Source organism: Perca flavescens, chromosome 4, assembly GCF_004354835.1.
Source record: "Perca flavescens isolate YP-PL-M2 chromosome 4, PFLA_1.0, whole genome shotgun sequence".
NCBI lineage: Eukaryota > Metazoa > Chordata > Actinopteri > Perciformes > Percidae > Perca > Perca flavescens.
The window spans coordinates 14072627-14095604 of record NC_041334.1 but is presented as its reverse complement, the minus strand read 5'-3'; the positions used below and the strand labels follow the sequence as shown (position 1 = coordinate 14095604).

Here is a 22978-nt window from a genome sequence, read left to right as displayed (position 1 = left end):
TCAATAGACACCACAGAAATCTGACAGAATATAAGCAAAACAACGCTCTCCAATGCCTGCCTGATTAAATGAATTGTCACAGCAATGAAAGTGATCTATGATACTAAGGTGAATGTGTAAAGTGCCATAAATCTCTTTTTGTCCTACCTTGAAAGGTCAGCAATTGCTAAGATGAGTCCAAAGACACTGTCTTATTTCACAATAATAAAAGTGAAAAAGCAGAAGCTACTCTAAAGACAGAGTTCCTGCCTAAGCAATAAACTGCTGCTCGGTCATTAATGAAAGGTGTTTGAACACAGGGTGGAGGGTGAAACCAAGGTGAATGTTCAATCACAATGATCAAATACTGTTGAAATAATTATCAAGTAAGATGCAGAATTATTTTTAGCAGGATCTTTTTAAAATTCTCTTTTCTCTCTTCTCTCCCACCATTGTGGTTCAATTACTAATTTGGTACTCAGTGATTTAGTATCGCACTTCACAATGTAGGAAGACACGCAAGAGACAATTTAAAAAAAATAGAAAAGAATTGTTCAAATCAATGCCACACAGGCTGAGATACAGTATCTGACTTACTTTTGGTCCAGTATTGGTCAAGCTCCAGAAATGCTGGATCCTATATTACCCACAATGCAACTCAATAGCACCTTCGTCCTCGCAGCATCATTAGGGTTATTTTTCAGACTTTGGAAAGCTTTATCCAGAGCCAAAAATACAGTACATATACAAACAAACATATCCAACTGTTTTTACAGGCTGAATAGTACTCCTCATGAGCAAACAGGACACAGTCGGAGGAGAGCTCCTCTAAGCCACATCTATTGTTCAGGAAATCAGTACTGCACGTTTATTCTCATCATCAAAGCACCCCTTGCAATTCATCTTTCGGTGTGCTGTTAACTTGTTTGTCTTGGAAACCCGTCAGCATGTTGGTTGTATCACAAACACCATGAATGACACAAGACAGAGCAAGAATGCATTTATGGAATAACACAGCTCGGCTGATTTCAGGCTCTACAGTTTGTACCAAAATGATACAAATCCAATCATCACTCAGCAACTTCATAAACAACTTTGTGATGAGTCAGCCACTTTTATAAAGCAAATCTGTATAGCACTCAAAAATTATTGGAGAGTTTTTGGCAAAAACCCGTGGTCAGACAAGGTCCTCAGCTGCTACTGCTTTCCAATTCAAATGCTTATCAGTGACTCTCTTGAAGCGAAACAAATCGATCCTCTGTGAACTGTCAAGTTTTTTGCAGATTTGTTTTACCAATCTTTACTTTTATACAAAACCTTTAAAGATGCCAGGCTTATGGACGAAATAAACTATATCTTGCACATACAAAAGTTGTTTTTGTTGTTCTCCTCCAACAGCAATCTACTTATTGGCAGCACTTAGGCAGTTTAGTACACCAACTGGGATTTTAATAACTGTTGAGTCACCAGCTGTGAACTATTAAGACATGATGGTGATGACCAGCAGATTGAGAAATCAAATTTCCAAGCAACAGCCAGTGATGCCTACCATACAGCTGGCCCAAATAATAGCTCATTTCCTAACAAATGCAGTTTGACAGTGCATAGTTGTTCTCCTTACGCTGCCATTAACCTGTGATAGGACTATTGGCATTGACCTCCTCAGATGGCGAATGGCTAACATGAAAGAAATGGAGAGAGTGCTTAATGTCATTGAGTGTACACAGTGTAGACAGGTTTACTCACCCTGTACCAAACAATCTCTCGAAGCCTTCCGTCAGTTTTGAAGTTACACTTGAGAGTAACAGTCTCGCCCACAACAACGGGAGGCAGGGGCTCTATGGTAACAGTCAAATATCCTGGAAAAACAAAAATGTGCAAAGGAGTTTTATTGCAGTCATATACCATAAAACACTTTGCCTGAACAATAAACATGTTTTTTGATGTCCTGCTGAGGTAAATGTTGGACAACAGCAATGAAGTAGTCATGAATTTACAGAATATGAATCATTTTAAAAAGCGAAGATTGAATGAGTCCGCACTCTTTTGGAATAGTGCCATGTTTCATCTTTATGCAATTACATAACAAGCACTCTCCCACATGGGGGTTATCTTATTACTGTAAATAGCACTTCAGTTGTGTTTACTAAGGGGGTAAAATCATTCACTGCATGACTTTTCATGATTTCTTTATCTGGTTTGAAAATAACAGTGCAACCATTTGTGTGTTTGTGTCAACAAACCTCAGAGATGCAAAGGCATTTGAACGGCATCACAAGTCGAACAATTGCTTTGAAGAATTTGTCATTCATCGTCGGTAAATATAAATAACATAATGACAAATGTCAGAAACAACAACATAGAAGTGTTGGGTTAATGATGAAAATGAATTTTAAAGGCTAATGCGGCCATTGATTTTGACAAGGGCAACAAGTCATTATGTCTAGAACATATTTTTCTTATTTTTAGAACAGAGAATTAACTGTCTAATTAAAGGAGAACTTCTGTATTTTTAAACATGGACCATATTTTCCCATGTTTTTGTTTCTAAGTTACTAATGGGGACAACAACTTTTTAAATTGGTCCAGTATTGAGCGAGAGCCCTGCAGCTGATAGCCGTGCAATGTAGTCTCTCGGGGCAATTATGTACCATCAGTGAACATTAAAAGTGTTTGTTGTTGCCACTGACGGGCTCAGATTGTTATTATAAGTGTCTGACTACTATGGAAAGATGGAGAAGTCTTGCCCTAAAAACCCATGAGAGGTGAGTTGTTGGCAAAAGAAAGTGTTGGAAATGTTGCTGACATTTGGAGAGAGGAGTGCCAGGGGAGAGGTTGTTGTGTTGGAGTACATTAGGCGTAGCTAAATGTTATCTGAAAGATTTGTAATTGCGCTATTTCTAAATTGTGTTAACAAAATGTCGAGCTACACTTCAAGCACACTTTCAAACACTTTAACCTTTGGATACAGACAGGCAAAAGTTATTGTGTCTAGTTGTGCTATCAACAATTGGATCCAAACACACCGGTCCGTGCACTGCGCCTTGCAGACCATCGGGTCTGCAGTGACCATTTTGACCTGGATGACTCCCGCCAGCCAAAGAGCAGAAGAAATCCTATACCAAAGCACATTTTGCTAAAGAAAAAATGCTGTACCAAGAGTGGAGAGCTGCAGACAGAGCATCTCCATCTTTCCATAATGTAGTCGGACACTTATAATAACGATCTGAGCCTGTCAGTTGCTAAAACAGCATTTTTAGTGGACATACATTGGCGGTCGCTATTGTCCTGTGTGATTACATTGCAGCCTGTTTCACGGCTGTCGGCTGCAAAGCTCTTGCTCAATACTGGAGCAATTTCAAAAATAGTTGACCGCATTAGTCACTTAGACACTAAAACATAGGGAAATAAGTTCCAAGCTGAAAAATATTAAAAGCGAAAACGTTCCCCTTAAATGCCATGCAGTAGCCTACAACGCCTGGAGCTTCCCTATTGTCAAATAATTGAAATTACTTATATTTTTTCATTATATAGGCTTTTGTGTTAACAGGCATAAATAGACAACACTAACACAAATTGACAAATTACACACATACACTCGCCAAAAAAACAAACAAAGTAAAGGAAGTTCTTTAGTTCCACTATAACTATACACAAGGTGATAATAAGCATAACGGGTGGATACAAAGGGTATTACCTGGTGATAATGACAAGGTGTGGGAAAATAAATGTATCCACAAATTGGAAGGGGGCAATTACCGGTATAGATGAAGACTATATGGAGGACAGATTCAAGAGAATGTATTTATATAATGCTTTGCTAGTCTTAAGTGCTTTTACATAGTACAAGAACCATTCACACACATTCATACACTGTGTCCACCTGCTCATCAGATAAACACTCACACACATTTACGCACAGCATCGGGGCAACTCAGGGTTCAGTGTCTTGCCCAAGACACAGGGATTGAACCACCAACCTTCCAATTGGCAGGCAACCGCTCTACCACTGAGCCACAGCCGCCCCTTAGAAGGTATTACATATTCTAACTTGTGGGGGAAGGTAATATATTGTCCAAAAATGCATTTATTATGTACATCTAAAATATATCTAGTTTACATATAAGTGTAAAGGGCATATGTTTATACGCTACCATGAGTGAGCCAGCGAGGGTGCGTGGGCTGACTTCCATTGACAGACAACAACCCTCTGCCCAACATCATAGCTGTTTCAACACTTTGAGTATTTAATTTAGGAACTGGATCTTGCAAAACAGATGGCTATCACAGTCGAAATATAAAACAGGATAAAATGGAACCTCATGAGCTATAACTGTGTTGATGAAAGAACATAAACGAGGGCATCACAGAACTCAACAGTTGCACTGCAAAGAAAGAAAGACTAGAGATAAAGAGAGGTGTTCCCTTGGTTTGCAATACTGTAATAAAGGGATCTACTGTAATTCTGACCTAATTTTTTTTTTTAATAACTGAATAATTGTATTTCACTCAAAGAGCATAAACAACATGATAAATAGTGAAGGGTGAGAATTAAGACTTAAACAGTCAAGAGTTAGAATATCTAAGAAAAGAAATGTCTCTGAAAAACTACTCACAGCAGGCACCCTCACTGTTGTGCAATACTGGTCTCTCTAGCTCTGCAACCTGTTGCACTCTATTGAAAATTCCTAAGCAAAGTTACAAAGCACTGACACCCAAAGTGCAGCCTCTGCTCAACTGCTGTGTTTGTTTATGTTTATTTCACAAACAAACAGAACACAACAGCAAAAGTTTGGCTGAGTGTGGCTGAACACCAATATAATTTGGTATGGCAGGCAACAGTGACAATGGTTACCATTTAGCGTACAGTATTTTTAGATTTCATTAATACGGAAGGCATTGCAGTTGAACCAGAAGGTGGTTGAGAAAAGAAAGCACATTTTGTTAATACCCTACTTAATTTTGTAATTGGTTTTATTTATTCCTGTAATTTGCTATCATTTAAAGATCTGTAGGTAACTCTTACTTTGTAGTACGCTTTTTTAAAGGTCCCATGGCATGAAAATTTTACTTTATGGAGGTTTTTTAACATTAATATGCGTTCCCCCAGCCTGCCTATGGTCCCCCAGTGGCTAGAAATGGCAATAGGTGTAAACCGAGCCCTGGGTATCCTGCTCTGCCTTTGAGAAAATGAAAGCTCAGATGGGCCGATCTGGAAGGTTACTTCCCCTTTCTTTGCTTTGCCTGCCCAGAGAATTTGGCCCGCCCATGAGAAAGAGACATCATGACTTTCAAAAAAGCAAAGTGGCAGTTGGTCAAGGCCACACCCCCACCCTCCACCTCCTCAATAGCTACTGACACAGAAATGGCACATCCTAAGGAAAGCTCATTGTGGGACTGGCTCTAGTGGTTGTAATTCTGCACTAACGCTGAATTTCGGGAAAGAGACTTCAGATACAGTATTAGGGGACCACTAAGGTCTATATAAAAGCATCCAAAGAGCACCATGTCATGGGACCTTTAAGTGTTTTTACAGCGCCTTTAAGTTTATTAGTTATATCTATTGTAAGCATGTAAAAAGAGCTAACAATGAGAAGATTGGTTGTTCTTAGGTGAAGTATTTCACTTGGAATTAGCATTAACAAAACAAAATACCATCAAATACAAATACAGTCATATCAATAATTTAAAAAAATACTATTATACGATATGTTCGGCACATTGCCCAGCTCTTAGTCACTCAACTGGTGAAAGACCACAGAAATATGTCCAACCACCTGTTTCAAAGAGACATAAGACGGTCTCGACAAACCCACAATATGCATGTCACAATGCATACTGACAGTTTTCTTTTAAATGACATTCATTGTTTAGAGCAGGCACATGGACTTTGAAAGTACTAATCAACATTAAAGAAAGTCAGGTTGCACTACATATAAGCCAGAAAATAGGTTGATAAAGTTTAAAATGTTTCCCCTTGACAGTTAGTGATACAACCCCTAGTGAGCATCCGTTTGCAGTGTTCAGATCCTTAAGTACAAATACCACACTGTAAGAAATACTCTGTTACAAGTAAAAGTCCTGCATTAAAAGTGTTACGTATGTAAATTTATGTAAGTATAATCAGGGATATACTTAAAATATTGAAAGAAAAAGGTATCCAATGCTAAGAAATCCCCCCTGTGACAGTTATAGTACATATATAATTAAATTATTACTCGTGCATTAATTTGAAGCATAATTTTACTGTTGTACATGTACTTAGTTACATTCCAGCACTGATTTTTACCATAAGTCATCAACATAATAGGTGCTGTGAGAAAACATGCCAAATTGCATGTAAGAAAATGTCAAAGTTTAAGTGCTATTGGCCCAAATGTTCTTTCATTAAAAGAGCCTTTTAGATTAGTAACTCACTCTGCTATTTATTCATTCAGTCAGTCATTGTTAGGGTGTTTGGCCGTTTGTGTCCAGAAAGTGTCTAGAAAATATCGGACATCACGCTGAAACAGGATTATTTAGTTGCCTCTCTGCAGTACTGCTGAAATGTGCATGTTGTGTCCTTTTTAGGTTACAGGGAGCATTGTATAGAGACTTTTTGTTCTTCGCAAGACCTTCTACATAAGAATCTATATGGCTACATAGTTTTCAGAACACTATACATGGGATGATGGATCTAAAATACTAGCTCAGATGAACAGTATAGAATTTCCATAATATTTAGGGTTTACATAATATTTAGGACAGTGAATTACTGAATAATTCAAAAGTATACATAGCAAACGGCATGTACAGCAAATAAAAAAGTGCATCTGGAGAACTTCTCATTTTAGAAAATGTCTACACAATACAGCTGTGGATTTGTGTGGCACAGCAAATTACAAGCAGAGCAGAGATGAATAATCACCACCAAAAAAAATACATTACACAGCAGAAAATCAGTGTCACTTGCCTTTAAAAAATAAGGCCTACTTCGACCTTGTTTAGATTTGGGAGCGTCAAATTAGAGAACCCAGCGCAACCAAAGCAGATTTTTCCAAAATTTATATTCATTAATTTATATTCAGGTGCCTTACTGCCCACAACTGTTGTGCGCTCTCGCTGCACGTCCACCTCTGTCTCTCCGTCTGAGGTCAGTGTTCATTGTTAATCAATGAAACTGGCCACACTAGGCATGAGTAGAGGATGTTAATGATCAGAGGATGTTAAAGATCCTGTGAATCACGCTCATATTGTAATCCTGCTGCGGCCTGAGTGTCCAAAAGCTTCTTCAAAAAGCCCAATAATAATTGTGATGGCGCTTATAAACAAGTTAAAAAAAGGAGGGATTGATGCGGTGAAGGATGAAGGACAAGCAAGTATACTTTAGCATACATATTTACAATGTTTTTAGTAGCCTCTCCTGTCACTGCAGGAAAACAAAATCTGTTTTGTGATGAAAAGTGACTGCAGGGTCGGTGCCTCTGGTCAGGCATTCACAATCTAGCCTAAAGCTTGTGCTTTAGCCTATATTTATTATTAAAAGTGAAAATATATCAATGCAAATTAAATATATCTTAATATCATTCAAAAATTCAAATGACAGGTAATAATATGCTAGAGATTATGATGTGAGTTTTACGACCCTGTCTGTCATGGGACAAAGTCTAATGCAACCACTGATAGGGGGATCTGTAATATACAAAACATTTGCCTGAATAGCGATTTTTCTAAAATACTGCTGGTTCTGTTGTATTGGCATTTAAAATCTAATGCCTGAAGTGCGCCATGGTATTATCAATTGAGGAGTGACAAATTAGTTGGTCAATTATCGCTTTTAGTGCGTTTGAGCTTATACAGTTCAGTGTATCTGCATTGGTAGACACAGATCAGAATGTCTCTCGTGTCAGCGCACCTAGATTTGCTTACTGAAGGATCTTAATTCAATCAGCAGGTTGAAGAGATCTTCTCTCTAGAGTCAAATTGAATGAATAAACCTTTCCAGAGACTGCATGTCATTAACACAGAGCTGATGCTCTTAGAGAAAATCCTAACCACTTACTACCAACCCACAAGAGGAGCAGCCTGGCCTTGTCTCGGTGTGAGTTTTCCAGAGGGGTAGTACAATACATATATTTTGCTCATGGGATTCTATCACTTTCTGTAATAAAATATCTAAAAGCAAAAATTCTATCAGGTAGGGGACCCTGGGACAAATTCTTATCGGATGGGGGTCCATGGTCTACTTTGTGTCAGTTTAGGGGTCCTTGATGTAAAAATATTTTAGAACCACTGCGTCAGATCCTTATAAAAAAGATTTTAACATAATATATCAAGTAATTGCTTGGTGATCTCCTTGTGTGGTTGCAGGGATTAATCGTGAACAATCCATTGACTATGTGGCACAGAGGAAAATATAGCATAGCCAATGACAGAAAAATTCTCCGGAGCGTGAGGGGAGGGATGAGGAATTTTTAAAAGAGCAAATTACATGGGTTATGCACTCGTGCCATGGAAGTTCACATTTCAAATAATCCCTACGAGAAACTGGAACAGTTGCAGGCTGCACATACCAAGACATGAGGGCATAATTCCCACGCAATTCAATATCCATCAAATGCCATCCAAATGACTTCATAAATTAGACACATTTTATTTGCCAATTCTCTGTTGAAAGTGTTCCAACGGAGCAATATCTCTTGGTTAGCTTGATGCCCTTGTTTAAACAAAGGCTAATATGGGCCATGTTCGCACAGCAAAAACGGCATTGTTAATTCAACTCTGAGGCGTAGAAATCAACACTGCAAGTGTATGTGTAAGTCATCGCCCATCGGAGATAATTCAACACTTGGGATAATTTAGACAACCCCGGAGCCATATCAATGGACACACAAGTCTCCAATCAGCACTTCAACTCAAAATCATGAAGAATAAGCAGGCCGGCAGGTCATCAGTTACTTCAACCAACAGAGATGCTTCTTTAATTACATATAAAAACAGCACAAATAATATGTTGTTTATCACAATCTCCCACACTGTTATGATTCCAACATGTTAACATTTTGATCGCAGTGGAAAAAACAAGACCGTTCCTCGTTTTACTCTTCATTTTGCAAGCTCTACTAAAAGAAAACCATTAAAGTTAGTCAGATAGCTTTAATCTGCTATGTTGTACACACTGTATGAACGCTGGGAACTTCACTGTACAGCTTTTATTTTACTTCAATGTGTGAAACAAAATATTTCAACAGTCAGAGGGGAACTGATTCTCCTTCGGTGGAAAGAGCAATCCATGAATTATGAAGCGGTTTCTTTTAGTTTTGTTTGAAAATAGGATGTAAGACAGAGTGCAAAACAATTTCTCCCAAAATGTGTTGGAATTCCCAATATGCATCTCATGTGTAAATTGTTTAAAGCAACACCAAAGTACTTTTTCCGCTTCGTATCCCCTACAGGTTGGAAGAGGAATTTTCCATTACATTACATTATGCAAGTTTTCCAGATCTGGTAGCGGATCTGTAGTTCGAATGAACTGGACAATGTAATGTAATGGACAATTCTGCTTCCAACCTGTAGGGGGACCGAAGCGGGAAAAGTTCTCTAGTGTTGCTTTAAAGCATGACATTTTGAGTCTTTAAAGGAAATATGACCTAGTTGTCAGGATGGATATATCCAGTGAGCTCTAACAAGTTATGTCTGGCACCGTGAACACCTTCAATTTAAAATTCAACAGACAGAGAGACTTACGTCCTGTTTTCAGGCTAGCGCTGCACAATATCGACCTGTGTTATGAGCCCTCCATTTGAAGGGTCTCACAGCCACCTACCCATAAGCTCATTCTTCATGAATCAGGCGCTCTGCCCAGGCTGATATTACATTGAAATAAACACGCAGGTAGAACCAACAGCTTGTGTCACAAATAGCTCCAATTACTGTGGGGAGAGATAAAAAACATTAAGATTTAAAACTTCCCTGATCAAAGGAAAATGTTCAGCATCCTCAGAGAAACCAACTGCTTTAAAGGGAAATACTTCATTATCAGGGATTGTGAGGGTAAGCATATGGTTCAGCCAAAAATCCTTGAAAGAAATTTACTTGCCTTGAAACTTAAATCCATTTGGCCATGAAGCAGAATACTTATATTTTGTTGTGTGAGCACATAAGCTAGTGTGGTGTGGCCAGAGAGTGCATGGCATTTAATTGGCTCATATTAGCTGCTTGTAGAGGCAGACAAGGCCTCCGGCTTGTCTTAATCCATCAGAGGCGCTGTTGGAACAACATCTAATGAGGGCTGCAAACTATGCTTTCTCCCATTAATAACAGCAATTTGCCAAGATGCAATGAGAAAACAAAACACAGCCGATGATGGACCGGCCCAAAATGTGCCTGTTATTGTGGCCTGTGATTTATGGCTATGGTCTACCTTTGTTTAGATGTCAGTGCAACTAAATGTATGAGAGAAATGGATGGTTGGAGTTTCTCAGCTCTCTTCCTCATCTGTGCCTCTAAGCAGTGTGAATAAACAGCTGATCTGTAGTGTCCAAAAGACATTTATGCATTATCACTTTCACAGCATATGTGAAAAATAAGCTTTACAATAAGTGATAGCAAGGACATAGTATCTGAACCATGTTCACAATAACAGAGACATGACATCACGTTCAGCGTTACGTGCGTACCCTTCAGGAAATGAAGGAACGTCTGATTTTAACCCAAACCACGATCGTTTCTCAACCTAACTAAGTAGTTGTTGTGACTAAACACAAACAAACTGCAACCGTTAAAGACATTCCCTGGTTTAGATATGAGGTCTAATTCCCACCACCGCTAGGGGTGCTATTTTATGACTCACTCCTGCGAGTCGTATTAGAGGGTAGGAACAAATGACCCATATCATCGTATAGTTTGGAGGACTTGTTCTGTTCATGTATTTTAGCAAAACAAAAAATGTTGGCACTGTTAACTGCATCCTTAATTAAACACATGTAATATGCCTGGTATAAAAATGTTTGTCCACTACTGTATGGAAGTCCAGCAATGTGGACACGTGGTAATCAATACATTCTGCTAATAACTGCACTGCTCAAGCTAGGTGACTATATTGAAGGCAAGAGCTTAAGGCAAGTGAGCGAGTGATGTACTATTAATGCGACGGGAGGCTCTTTGGAAAAACCATCGTCAGTGATCTGCAGGGCCCAGCTGAAACATTTTAAAATCTGGAGCCTAAGGCAAACAGGGGTATAGATTAAGTAAATGGAACAGGTTATGTCATATTCACACTATTCTTAATAAAAAATATTCACTAAGTGAGGAACTTAGTGGCTATTAAAGCTCTTGAAGAGCCAGACAGGTATCACAGAAGTACTTGTACTGCCTCATCCTTTTATTTAAAAAGGAATACAGTATATAAAGTTATAGGTTGAAGAATAATAGGATAATGCGAGCAAAAAAGTGTCTTAATTCCTGATGTATGGTCCAATCACCAGGTTTGGTTAAATGGTGTAAACAATGTTAAACAGTAACAATAGCAGGTTTCTGAACTATAGCAGTACGTTATTGTGAATTTACAAAAGGTGTATAAACCTTTGTACTTTTATTTTAAGAAAAGTAAGAAAAAAGAATAACTCACACCTTTATTTTAAAGTAAAATCCATCTGATATCCAACCTTTGGCCTTATTTTTGTCCTTCATTATTTTCATTTTTGTTAAAGTTTTGCTTCATCACTGAGATGTGTCCATGCACCATCTCTGGTAGTCAGAGCTTTACAAGCGGAGTGCTCTGAGCAGGCACAAAAGCGATTTGTTTGACAGCTTGTGTTGCCTTATTGGTCTCTGTTGTAAAGCTGTATCTACCTTTGTTGCATCCCCACATCGCACAAATGTCATGGTGCTCTAACCACAAATGATGGCCGAAACAACCAGAACAGGGTTGTAAATATGTCCTTTTACAGTACGGTAAGTATTCTTAGATGAATTCCTACCAGGAGGCAACTTGCACAGAATAAATCACTCTAAATGATCTGATCTATTCCTGGTCACTGAAATGGGGACCTATTATGCTTTTTCTTATTTTCTGTCATATATATATATATATATATATATAAAAAATGTCAGATGTCCATATTAAACGTGGCCAAAGCTTCAAATAATGTGTTTAATATATGTGAAAGTAATCCCGTAAGCAAACCCAGACCTTCTGTCTGGGACAGTGTAGTAGAGCAACAGACATAGTATGAGAAAAATAAAATTTTTGAACATTAAAGCATGTAAACATGTATTAATAGAAACACAAAATGCAAGTATGAACCTGAAAATAAGCAAAGTTCCTCTTTAAAACAATGAAGAGTTATTACTAAGATGTTAATCTTCAGCAAACCCCAGTGTTGAAAGTCACAGCGGATGAATGAACATTGCCGGTTCAACAAAGTCAACACATCTCAGGTAGTGATTTGTAACTGTACATGGAAGCTGAGCTAAGTAAGCGTTACGTAGGAAGGAGAATCTGGTTGACTGCTTGTTGATTTATTCTGGCCTACAATCCACGCCTGTGGAGAAGGTCTTCTTTTGTAAACAGAAAGCTGGTAGCTGATGCATTTTCAATCAGAGTGATTTACTGTTTAATGACGTGCTTCAGCTTCAAGAGTGTCCGTTGTAATCCACTGCCATCCCACAAGCCCAAACAGCTACAGTGGATAGCAATCACATGGAACCCTATCAGTGGGTGCTCACTCGGAAGGGCCTTAGGCATGAGGAATTATCATGTCATTTCTGAGAAGACTTGAAACCAGGGAGGAAATGCAGCCAGCCTTCAATTCAATTCAATTTTATTTATAGTATCAAATCATAACAAGAGTTATCTCGAGACACTTTACAAATAGTGTAGGTCTAGACCACACTCTGTAATTTACAAAGCCCCAACAATTACAGTAATTCCCTTCCCACATGGAGTTAATCAGATGCAGCGTTTTGTTTGTCATTGTTGCAGTTAGCTGGCCAACTAGAAAGCAATGAATCTCTGAACCCCAGGCATGCAAACAGGTCAAAGGTAAAAAAGGTGAGAATGATACGGCCGATCCCCGATCCTCTAGGGGAGTCCGGGTGTATGCTCCCCCGAAAGAAACCGTACATTTTAAAAGTTAAACACATCAATCTGGGGCACTTTGAGAGCAAAATTAAGAGGCTAGATCTATGTAGAATCTGTGCTCTTGTAAACAATGTTGTGTTCTTGTAAACTATTTAACCATGAAAACATTTTGTGTATAGCATACATTTGAGTCATGAAAAGAAATTAAACGGTTACCTGTGTTGAACTACTTACTTTTCTATTTATTACCGGTACGCTAGAGTACAGGGTAGGGATCAAATTGACAAATAAAAAATGACAATAATGTATTCTGTTCTAACTCCCCTACATCAAAAGGACAAGCTTTGCACACTAAATTTGGACATTTAATTTTATAAATACTTATTACATATAGAGCATCCAATCTGTACATTTAATATTAATTTTGTGAAACAAGGACATTAAGCACTAATTCTTTGAAAAGTACACAACAGGTGTAAAAGGATGAAATTCTCATTCTGAAGGAAAGCATTTCATTCTCACGTTATTATTCTGTGAGACAGCAAAGGCAAGATGATCTGCAACTTAAGTGAAAAGCATGACTTAAACCTAACAAGCATCCATTAGACATCATTTTTAATCTCAGTCTATTGATCCAAAGTGCCAAATAAATTAACAGCTATTAAAGCAACACTAGAGAACTTTTCCCTCTTCGGTCCCCCTACAGGTTGGAAGTGGAATTGTCCATTACATTACATTGTCCGTCTAGTTCATTCAAACTCCAGATCCACTACCAGATCTGGCAAACTTGCATAACGTAATGTAATGGACAATTCCGCTTCCAACCTGTAGAGGGACTGAAGCAGGAAAAGTTCTCTAGTGTTGCTTTAAAAGAAAGTAGTTTCTACTACAGATCATATAGTGAAAATAAAGCACAAATATACTTTATTTGGGCAAAAGAGTAATGCAGCTCACTGTCTGTAGTTAAACAGACAACTTGTCATGGTAGACAATAAGATTATTATTATTAGACTTATTATTTTCTAACTCTCCTTTCCTTCCTTTTGACATCTAATGTTCCTCGGCTTTGAGAAGAGCAGCTCTCTGGGCTCGACCCAGTGATGGAGACCCTTAGTCAGGCAGCCAGCTGCTCTACTTGCAGCCTGTTCAGGCGCAAGGTGCACATGGAGCACACTGTCAGTACTCATATTTTCAATAAGAAGATTAACATTATGTAGTTTGTCATGTAAGTTAGTTAACGTTTAGTGCAATGAGGGGAAGCCAAACCCTGTTCATCCCACACTGCAAAGACACAAACACCGGTGGAAAAACGGTATAGCTTCTAATTAACGTAAGCCAACGTAATTTAACTAGATATAATATTACAAATGTTATAGTACGTTGTTTGGGGTGACAAGCTGGAGAGGAGACTGTCAGCTATAACCTTAGCTAACAGTCGGTTAAAAACATGGAAACAAGCCTTTTTCCACCCCAACTCAATATATTGAAAGACACGCTTTTAGAAGGTACAAGGTTTTAGTTGAACAGCAGCCACATAAGGCTTTTGTGATAAAGACAGAGGATGACCACTGCTGCAGCAGTGAAGTGGCCCACGGGGAGTTTGAGTACCAGACCTTCCATGGCCACACCATCAGGAAAGATGACACAAACAGCCATGTCTGGTGTATATTATCCAACCGGGAGCTTGTATGTACAGGGATAAATGTGCCATTAGCTTGTGCATTTCCTCTGGAGATTTGTAAAGGCTGATATAATCAGTGTGGGGAGTTTACCATGCATGTATTTATTCACATTCCAGGAGTGTATATGACAAACAGGAAAAACCTAGGTAACGTTAAAACCGACCAATGCAGCACGCTTTTTTTCAGCACACGCACTAAACACGTCCTGTCCGCAGAGTACTGCATTTTATCACTGAGCTAGGATTACAAAAAGGCATATTTGATGCTGTCAGAATATGTGGAAATTCTGTGGCCTTGAGATGCCAACAAAGGCACTAAAACATAAAACTCACAGGGTGACAGCAAAGCCCTGGAAAAATAATGGACGAAGCTTCCAGGGCTGAAAAGTAAAGCCAATGCAGAAGTGCCTTAAACCTGCATTTTATCTCATTTCCAACAGTGGGAGACTCTACTGGTTAAAAAGAGAGGTCTGTTTCTATAGAAGTCTAAGGGGAAATTACCCTATATCTCACTTGATTTGTTACCCCAGTAAACATTTTCATTATAAGTTTATGGTCTCTTAATGGTATTGCTAAGTTTAGCTTAGCAATACCATTTAGTATTAATATTTTAGTTTAGCTTAGCAATGCATATCCATGGCACTGTGTACATTAAAATAGCCATGAACTTGTTTTTGGGTGTTGTTTTCGTCTTCATCTTTGACCCTCATCAAAATTGACTGGAACATTTTAGTCACCTAAAAATTTCTTGTTCTGCATTCTCCAGCTGGTAACTTAAGGGAAGGTTTTCTGTGTACTACAATACATGCAGATGAATGGCAGCAGTACCCGGAGGTCTGCGTTTACCCGCTGGTAAATCTTCACTAGATGACTTGCTTCAGAATGGTTGAAAATCAGCAACTTTCCCACTTTAGCATTTAGCTTAGCACAACGCAATTGCAACCATAAACCACTCTGGCTTGGCCGCGTCATCCAATCAATTTTTTTCTTTACTTTATTTAAAAACATTAACCTGATTTTATAAGCTACAAGCCAATGATGCTGTAAAATGGGGCTGAAGTGATGCTGTACTCTAACTGTAATCTTCTTCTGCTTAGCTAAAGAGATTCATTATAATGACATATCTGGTCAATTTTATGAAAATTGAGCTAAATTTATGACATGTCTGTAGAATAAAAATGCCTTCAGTTCTTGAGAGGATATTGCAAACCTGCATCATTCTCGCTATGTGAATCCATTTGCCTTCTAGCTTCATTATTGCAGCTGGAAATGATTTGTTATCATTGTTCTGTGGCTGCCAATCTCAATAATTGAGGGGAAAAAAAAATTAACCAATTTCTGCTGACGGAGGGCTGTATCCCTGCTTTTTGAAAAAAAGCTGCACTCAAAATGTCATGCATCTACACGTACATTGTAAATGGTCTGCATTTATATAGCGCTTTTCTACCTAACCGGACAAAGCGCTTTACAATTTGCCTCTCATTCACACACACACACACACACACACACACACACACACACACAGAGCTGCAATGCAAGGCGGTGGCCTGCCCATCGGGAGCAACTTGGGGTGTCTTGCTCAAGGACACTTCAACATGCAGACAGGAGGAGGCGGGGACTACGCGCTCTACCTCCTGAGCCACAGTATTAGTCTGAGAAAGACATTATTTGCCGTAAAAATGTGTTCAGACACGATAAGAAGTTTTTATAACACGTTTCCGACCTCATCTTTATGGCCTTAGAGTAACAGTTTTTGGAAATGCAAATTATGTACTCATGAAGACTATAGTGTCAGCCATTGTCTGCCTATCCCACGGTCAGTAAACTCCAGGAACTGATGTTCCTTCCAACAAAAAGAGTGGGCTGGCCACCAGAGCACGACTCAGCACTCTGCAGCGAACAAAAAAACGGTTTATTTGAAGAATACTCGCATGTCATGAACCTTTAACATAGGAGATGGATGGTTCACACAGCACAGTGAGCAAACCGAGCCTTCTGGCACAGTGCTGCAGGCTGACATACCAAAGTGGCGATCTGTACAAGCTTTCAAAAACAAGTAACAGTCAGCGGGGTCTATATAGGAGGTAAGGAGGTAAATGTGGGTTGTTTAGCTGATGGTGCAATTTTTTGTCCATGAAATGTTTGGATTTTGTAGCATTTCTGAAATTACTGACTGTTCTCTTGAATTTGGAAGGGTAAATGCAGGGGCGATTCATTGTGTGTTTGGTGATATGAATTTTACTGGAATATAAACAATCTTGGAGCAGTGGAAAATGACACATTTTTGTATAAACAGTTCATTGAATTATAGAGAACAACATTTGACCAGAATGTAACTGGTAATTGGTAATGGAAATTTACTTATTTTATATCCAGCACATGTGAAGTAAATAAATCAGCTGCAGGCATAAACAGAAGTGTTTATTTTTCCTGAACAATTAAGTGGACACCTGCAGTGAAAACTGTTCCTAAATCCTGCCTCAACTCCTCAAAAAGGTAATTTTTCAAATAGGCTAGCATTTTAGGATTCTATTTGTTATCCTTTATTCCTACTTCCGTCCCCTGGTACAAAGCAACGCATTCTCATGAACGGGTCCACATGATATCGTACAAAAATGTATGCACACCAAAACGTAGGATATCCTACGAAATTAGGAGACCGCTGGCTGGTCACGTGACGCCGGCTGGCTACAAGCTCCATGATGGTTCAGTTACCCGAAAATAGGCGACTTTGAGCCAGGTACAAAGCACCGCAAGCTGCCAGTCTTTTTGGCAGACATTACGGTTAAATTTAGTCCACAAAATATGACAATTTTGCCGCGACGAAAGTTAACATTAGGCATCAAAACGACCATTTAAGATTAGGAAAAAGATTGTGGTTTGGATTAAAATACTCCTAAGGATTTCCTGGGTGAAAGACTTTAGTTTTCCCCGGGAAGTGAACTCCGCCCTCTGGTTTGAAAGTCCTGTATGTTAACACACACACCCATCTACCTCAACCTCCTCTTACACAACGACTGATAATGTGAATACAGCAAAAATAAGGTGAAATATGCTTACAATGCTTAACTTAACGTGGCTTTTTACCAAAATGTTCATGAGAACAGGCTGTACAAAGAGTGTGTGTGTTTTACATGAAGTAAACACATTTAGAGCTGTGCGGAAGTCACAGTCCAATTTTTAGTGACACTCAAACACACACACACACACACACACACACACACACACACACACACACACACACACACAGGCATACAAAGACATGATGAAAGATGGCCAGATACACTGGTGAATCAATAAAAGATACAGGCCGTTCTCATGAACCATTCAAACTTTCACCCAGGAAACGCATGTTCATTCCCCGGGAGTGTTTTAATCCAAAGCACCATCTTTTTTTTCCTAAATTTAACTAGTTGTTTTGGTACCTAAACTTAACTGTTGTCGCCGGATGACGCGCACTTTTTGCTCTGTAGCCGGCTACCAGTAACCTATTGTCGGCTAAACTGAACTAACAACTGCCGCTGGTACGAGTGACAGCTCACAGAGCTCTGTAGCCAGCTTCACGTGACCAGCCGGCAGTCGCCTAATTTTGTAAGATATACAAATTGGTGTGCATACATTTATGTACTGTTGTGGATTTTCTTAGGCTGATTTGTTGAATCGAAGAATCTTCAGGGAGACCGGGTGGTGTAATAATAAGATCTTTATTCAATTAAAAGGCCCTGAGTATTTTCTACAGAAAATGACTGACCTTCCTTCAGCATTCGTTCCTTTTACACACCTCTCATTGGACATCCCAGCAACCAACATCCCCACATAAGGTCACTCAAACTCCTCATGCTCTTCCAATCATTTATCTAAACAGTTGTTGGAGTGACTCCTGGACATAACTCTGAATGGACGCTCAACACTGCATGTAGGCAGAAAAAAAAAAAGAATTTTAGAGTCTTGAGACCAGGGTTGAGACAGAAAAGTTGACACAGAAAAATAGGAAACATAGGTAAAACATATTAAGTTAAACTAGTTACACTAGTTTAAAAGGTAAAACAAACGTCATACAGTACGATATCATACGAACCCATTCATGAAAATGCGTTGAAAGATAACTAGTTGTTGAATAAAAAGCTTTAAAATCTGAATAGGCTACATAAAACTGTAACATAAAAAAAAATCATGAAAAAAATCATATTCTTGAAATCATTATCAGCGCCTGTATAAACAGTCTACAAAATGATCTGAGGATTGTGCTGAAAGCTGCTCGCAGTTTGTCTGTATTTTTCCATTACTTAGTAATAAATACAACAAACAAATCTCAACCTCAGAGGAAGGAAATGTCACAGAGCCTTGGAAATATATATTCCAATTGGTTTTTAATAAAGGTACACAGGACCTGGGTGCCATATTAATAAAGGCCTTAAAGAAGTCATGATGCGGTTACCAAGGAAGCAAGTTGTCCCGGTAACCCAGAGACAGACTCACTAAGGTATCAATCACTGTTTGTGCATTCAATCTGTAGACCCCTCACCACAGGTCATGAGCAATGGCAGGAAACCAGGGAGGAGACGGGGGCAGTGTGGAGAAATGGCCATTTTGAATGTCAAGCGGGAAGATTTGAGGAATGCATCCAGCAGGAACATAAACTGCAGAGTCAATTTATAATAGCAGAATTGCTGCAGTTACAAGAAGGGCATTTCATGTTGTTTCAGTGACTATTCACAACATCTTTTCATTGGTTTGCTCTTGTTTTCTCCACTTTGAAGCCTCACTCAACCACTTCAGAAGCACAATCTCCCACTGTCAGTGTTCTTTGTTTTTGTTTTTTTGCTCAAATATTTTAGTGTTGCGGCCAAAAAGAGGAAATCCAGTTTGCCTTGATGTTCCAAAAGGGGAAAAAGGAGGGAGGGGGGGAAGGAAGCATTCAAAAACTATTTCCAAAGTGACCTCAATTAAGATATTGACAATTGAGTGTATTGAGCCTGCGTGACAAACACAACCTGCAGGGTTGTGCTCGCGGCTCAGCTGATTTCTGGTAATGTATTATATATATATATTTCTATTAACTCTAGTGGCCTGCAAAATGAGTCTCCCTGCTATTGTATCCTTATCTTTTTTTTTGCTCACAGCAACGTGCATTCTTCCCTCTTCAAATTAGACAATGGTACGAACAGAATGACATTCGGTCATCTAGCCAACTTCATTTAAGGGCAGAGACGTCATGTTGGGCATGAGGCAATGGAAAACTGGAGTGCATAATCTTCAATCTATGCTCGCACAATCATCATACAGCCTAGAGGGAAGAGGCCCGTTGTGTAAATGAAAGTAGGAATGAGGAAAGGGAAAGGAACTATATTTTTTTGTAAGAGGAGTCATTCTACTTTTTGAGATATCAAATTTGTAATGTTTAAGGCGTCACTGTGACAAAAACTGCAATGAGGATCAGTGAGAAGATCTAAGAGAAGTAGGCCTACAGTAGAAGGGCTACAGAAATGCATCACTGTGTATGACTGGAAGTTCAAAGAGCACATAAGCACAGCAGTTTTGGAAGTGTGATCAAAGTGATCATCAAAAGAAAACTTCTGGCTTGTTCTCTTTTTCTTGGATGTATCAAGCTCAAGTTAAAAACTATAGGTTTTTCATACATCGTAATCCAATTACAAGAAGTACATAGCATCAATGATGCATTTGGACTAAACTGCTGTCCTCTATTACTCTGCCTCCTTGAAAGATACCTGGACTCTGAGACCATCCACCTGTTCCTCAGCACCAATCTGGCCCAGTGCAGAGGGCGTAATCCACGGTTGGATATTACATCAAAAGGCCTCAAAGGCCAGTGGGCGTTTGTAAGTCACTCAAGAGCCAAGCAAACTGGTAAGGGGATAAAAATGAAACTTGCATGCTGATTTATCAGCACTGCGGTGAGGATTAAAGGACTGCCAACCCCCCGCTTGCATCACCAACCCACTGCCTGCATGCTTTGTTTCAGCAGCTTTTAAACCCCCTCCGTCTCTTAAGATGTGCTTCATCACTTTAACAGAATCATGCCTTCGTCTGAAAACATTGCTGGATAAAAATGTGCTGCAAAGGAGACAGGCGGCGCAGTCCTCTAATCATTGATACAATTCACCTCTATGAAGGTACACAGGCATGTAGGTCAGGTAAGCAAAGCCTCCTTTTTTCCCCCTTTCACAAGTCAACCTTTACCGTCAAACAAAGGAGAAAAAGGACACGCCCAAACCCAATTACAAGCTTTGTTTTGTGAGGAATGAGGAGGCCACATGACGGCTGATAAAGAACACACATCCCACCCACTTTCATTTTTATCCCCCAACACGGCCGCGCTTGCACTATCATTCTTTTGTACTATGTGGAATTGCATCCTATTTTTTTTATTTTTTTTAACTAAAATCCACATGAAGTAACTACTCGGCTCCACAGCAGAATTATTCAATGCAAGGTGGGGTGGTGAGCAGACCTGTATTAAAAACTGCCAGAAGAGGAGACAGCTGTCCCAGCCCACGTTCTTATGTGATCTCTGCTTAGGGAACAGGCTGGTATTCCAAAGCCCCATCTGAAAACAAATTAAAGAGGATTAAAGGCTGCCACTGCAGCTCCTCTCCTCTGTGTTCTGGGGAATAAAGTGTCCTGCTGGCCAAAATGGTGACCTTCACACTGACTTTCTGTCCTGCAGGTGAACTGCAGCAAACATTAAGGTCATATAGCATGGATGCAGCAAAAAAATGTCAGTGAGTATATTGAAGGTAGAAGGATCAGAAAGGTTTCACGACCAGCTGAATAAATGGGGGAATGTGTTAAAGCATCAATAAGTACACTATGTCAAAATATCATATACAAGGCAATTTTTGCGGTGTTGGCTTGCTTGTTTAAACTGGCTTTTGTCTCATGTTTGTGTGATTTTGAGTCTTTTTAATTTTTATTTCGATTGGTATTTTATTTCTTTTTAACTTGCTCCATTTACTGTTCGGGTCTTATTTTAACAATTTTATCTTGCAAAGCACTTTGTGACGCTGCCTGTAAAAAAAGGTGCAATATCAGTTCAGCCAATAAAAGATATGTTCAGGTGGATTGAGGGTACTAATCTGTCCAGATGAGAACATTCCACTGTCTGGCCATTAAAAAAACTCTTTGGTTGGATCATTGTTCCACTGAATTATCCTTAAATTGGGCGAGCGATGCATCAAATTAGGTTTGAGCTTTGAGCTGGTGTCATTATTTGATGTCAAGTCTGTTTGAATAGGCAAAAACGGAAATTATGTAACTTTTCGAATACTTAATGACTGCACTGTGCATTTCCATAATTGTCTTTTCACTTTGGGTCTAACAGCTACAGTAACTGTTGACGTATTAATTAAATGTTTATTTTTCATGACTTTCAATTAACTGTAATTTAAAAAAGACTATATCTGTCTATATCTACTATGCTAGACAATATGAAAGGAACACAAAACATTGATAACTTATGTGAGATTAAACAAATTTGTACTTATCCAGTGAAATGTCCCAAAATCTATGATGACGGCACAAAATGTGGTATTGACATGCATGGTTTCCACAGGACAAATCCTAATTATTTTTATAATTCCATGACTTTTCATCTAGTGCCATCATGAGGTTGACATTTGTGGGTTTGAGTCAAATGTCTCATAAACTATAGGAAGGACTGCCTTTAAATTTAGGACATAACTTTATGTTCCCAAGAGAATAAACTGTAATAAGTTTTGTGATCCCGCTTTTTATCTAACACTGTCATCAGGTCAAAATTGTAATATGTCCATACCTTAATTTATGACCAAATATCTGCAAAACTAACGACATTCCCATCAGCCTCAGCTCTGCTTTAAAGCTTGTAAGCAAATGTTAGGGACCGTTCGGTATTTATGGAATGGACCACCGGAGGAAAATAGGGGAGGGTCATGTCTTTTTATTCTTTGTTGAGGGTAGGGTCACCCAAAATGTTATAGTCTAAGAGGGGGAGGTCACACAACTTTTGTATTCATGAAACAGAAACATTTCAAAGTGGCTTGTTTACTGCATATTTTTCCATGTAGCTCTCAGTCTTGGCCCCCGCTACCAGATGGGTCCGACCCATGAGTTTGCTGTGGGGCAGGGGGAGTACTGCCACCAGGGGGGCAAAAATCATTCCTGGCTGACGATGGGAGCAGCAAGACGTAAAAAAAATGAAAATTACTGTTGCACTATGTGTGCACATCTTGCCATGCCAAGGTTGCAATAAAAGG

At 39.1% G+C, this 22978-nt stretch overlaps 1 protein-coding gene across 1 annotated transcript in view; it reads right to left on the bottom strand.

Moving 5' to 3' along the window:
• Positions 1–22978, bottom strand: part of igsf21a (immunoglobin superfamily, member 21a) — a 230468-nt gene that overhangs the window by 153515 nt on the left and 53975 nt on the right. Inside the window, exon 2 of the mRNA XM_028577081.1 lies at positions 1726–1838. Within this exon, the coding sequence (XP_028432882.1) occupies positions 1726–1838 (113 nt within the window). The remainder of the gene's footprint in view (positions 1–1725; positions 1839–22978) is intronic.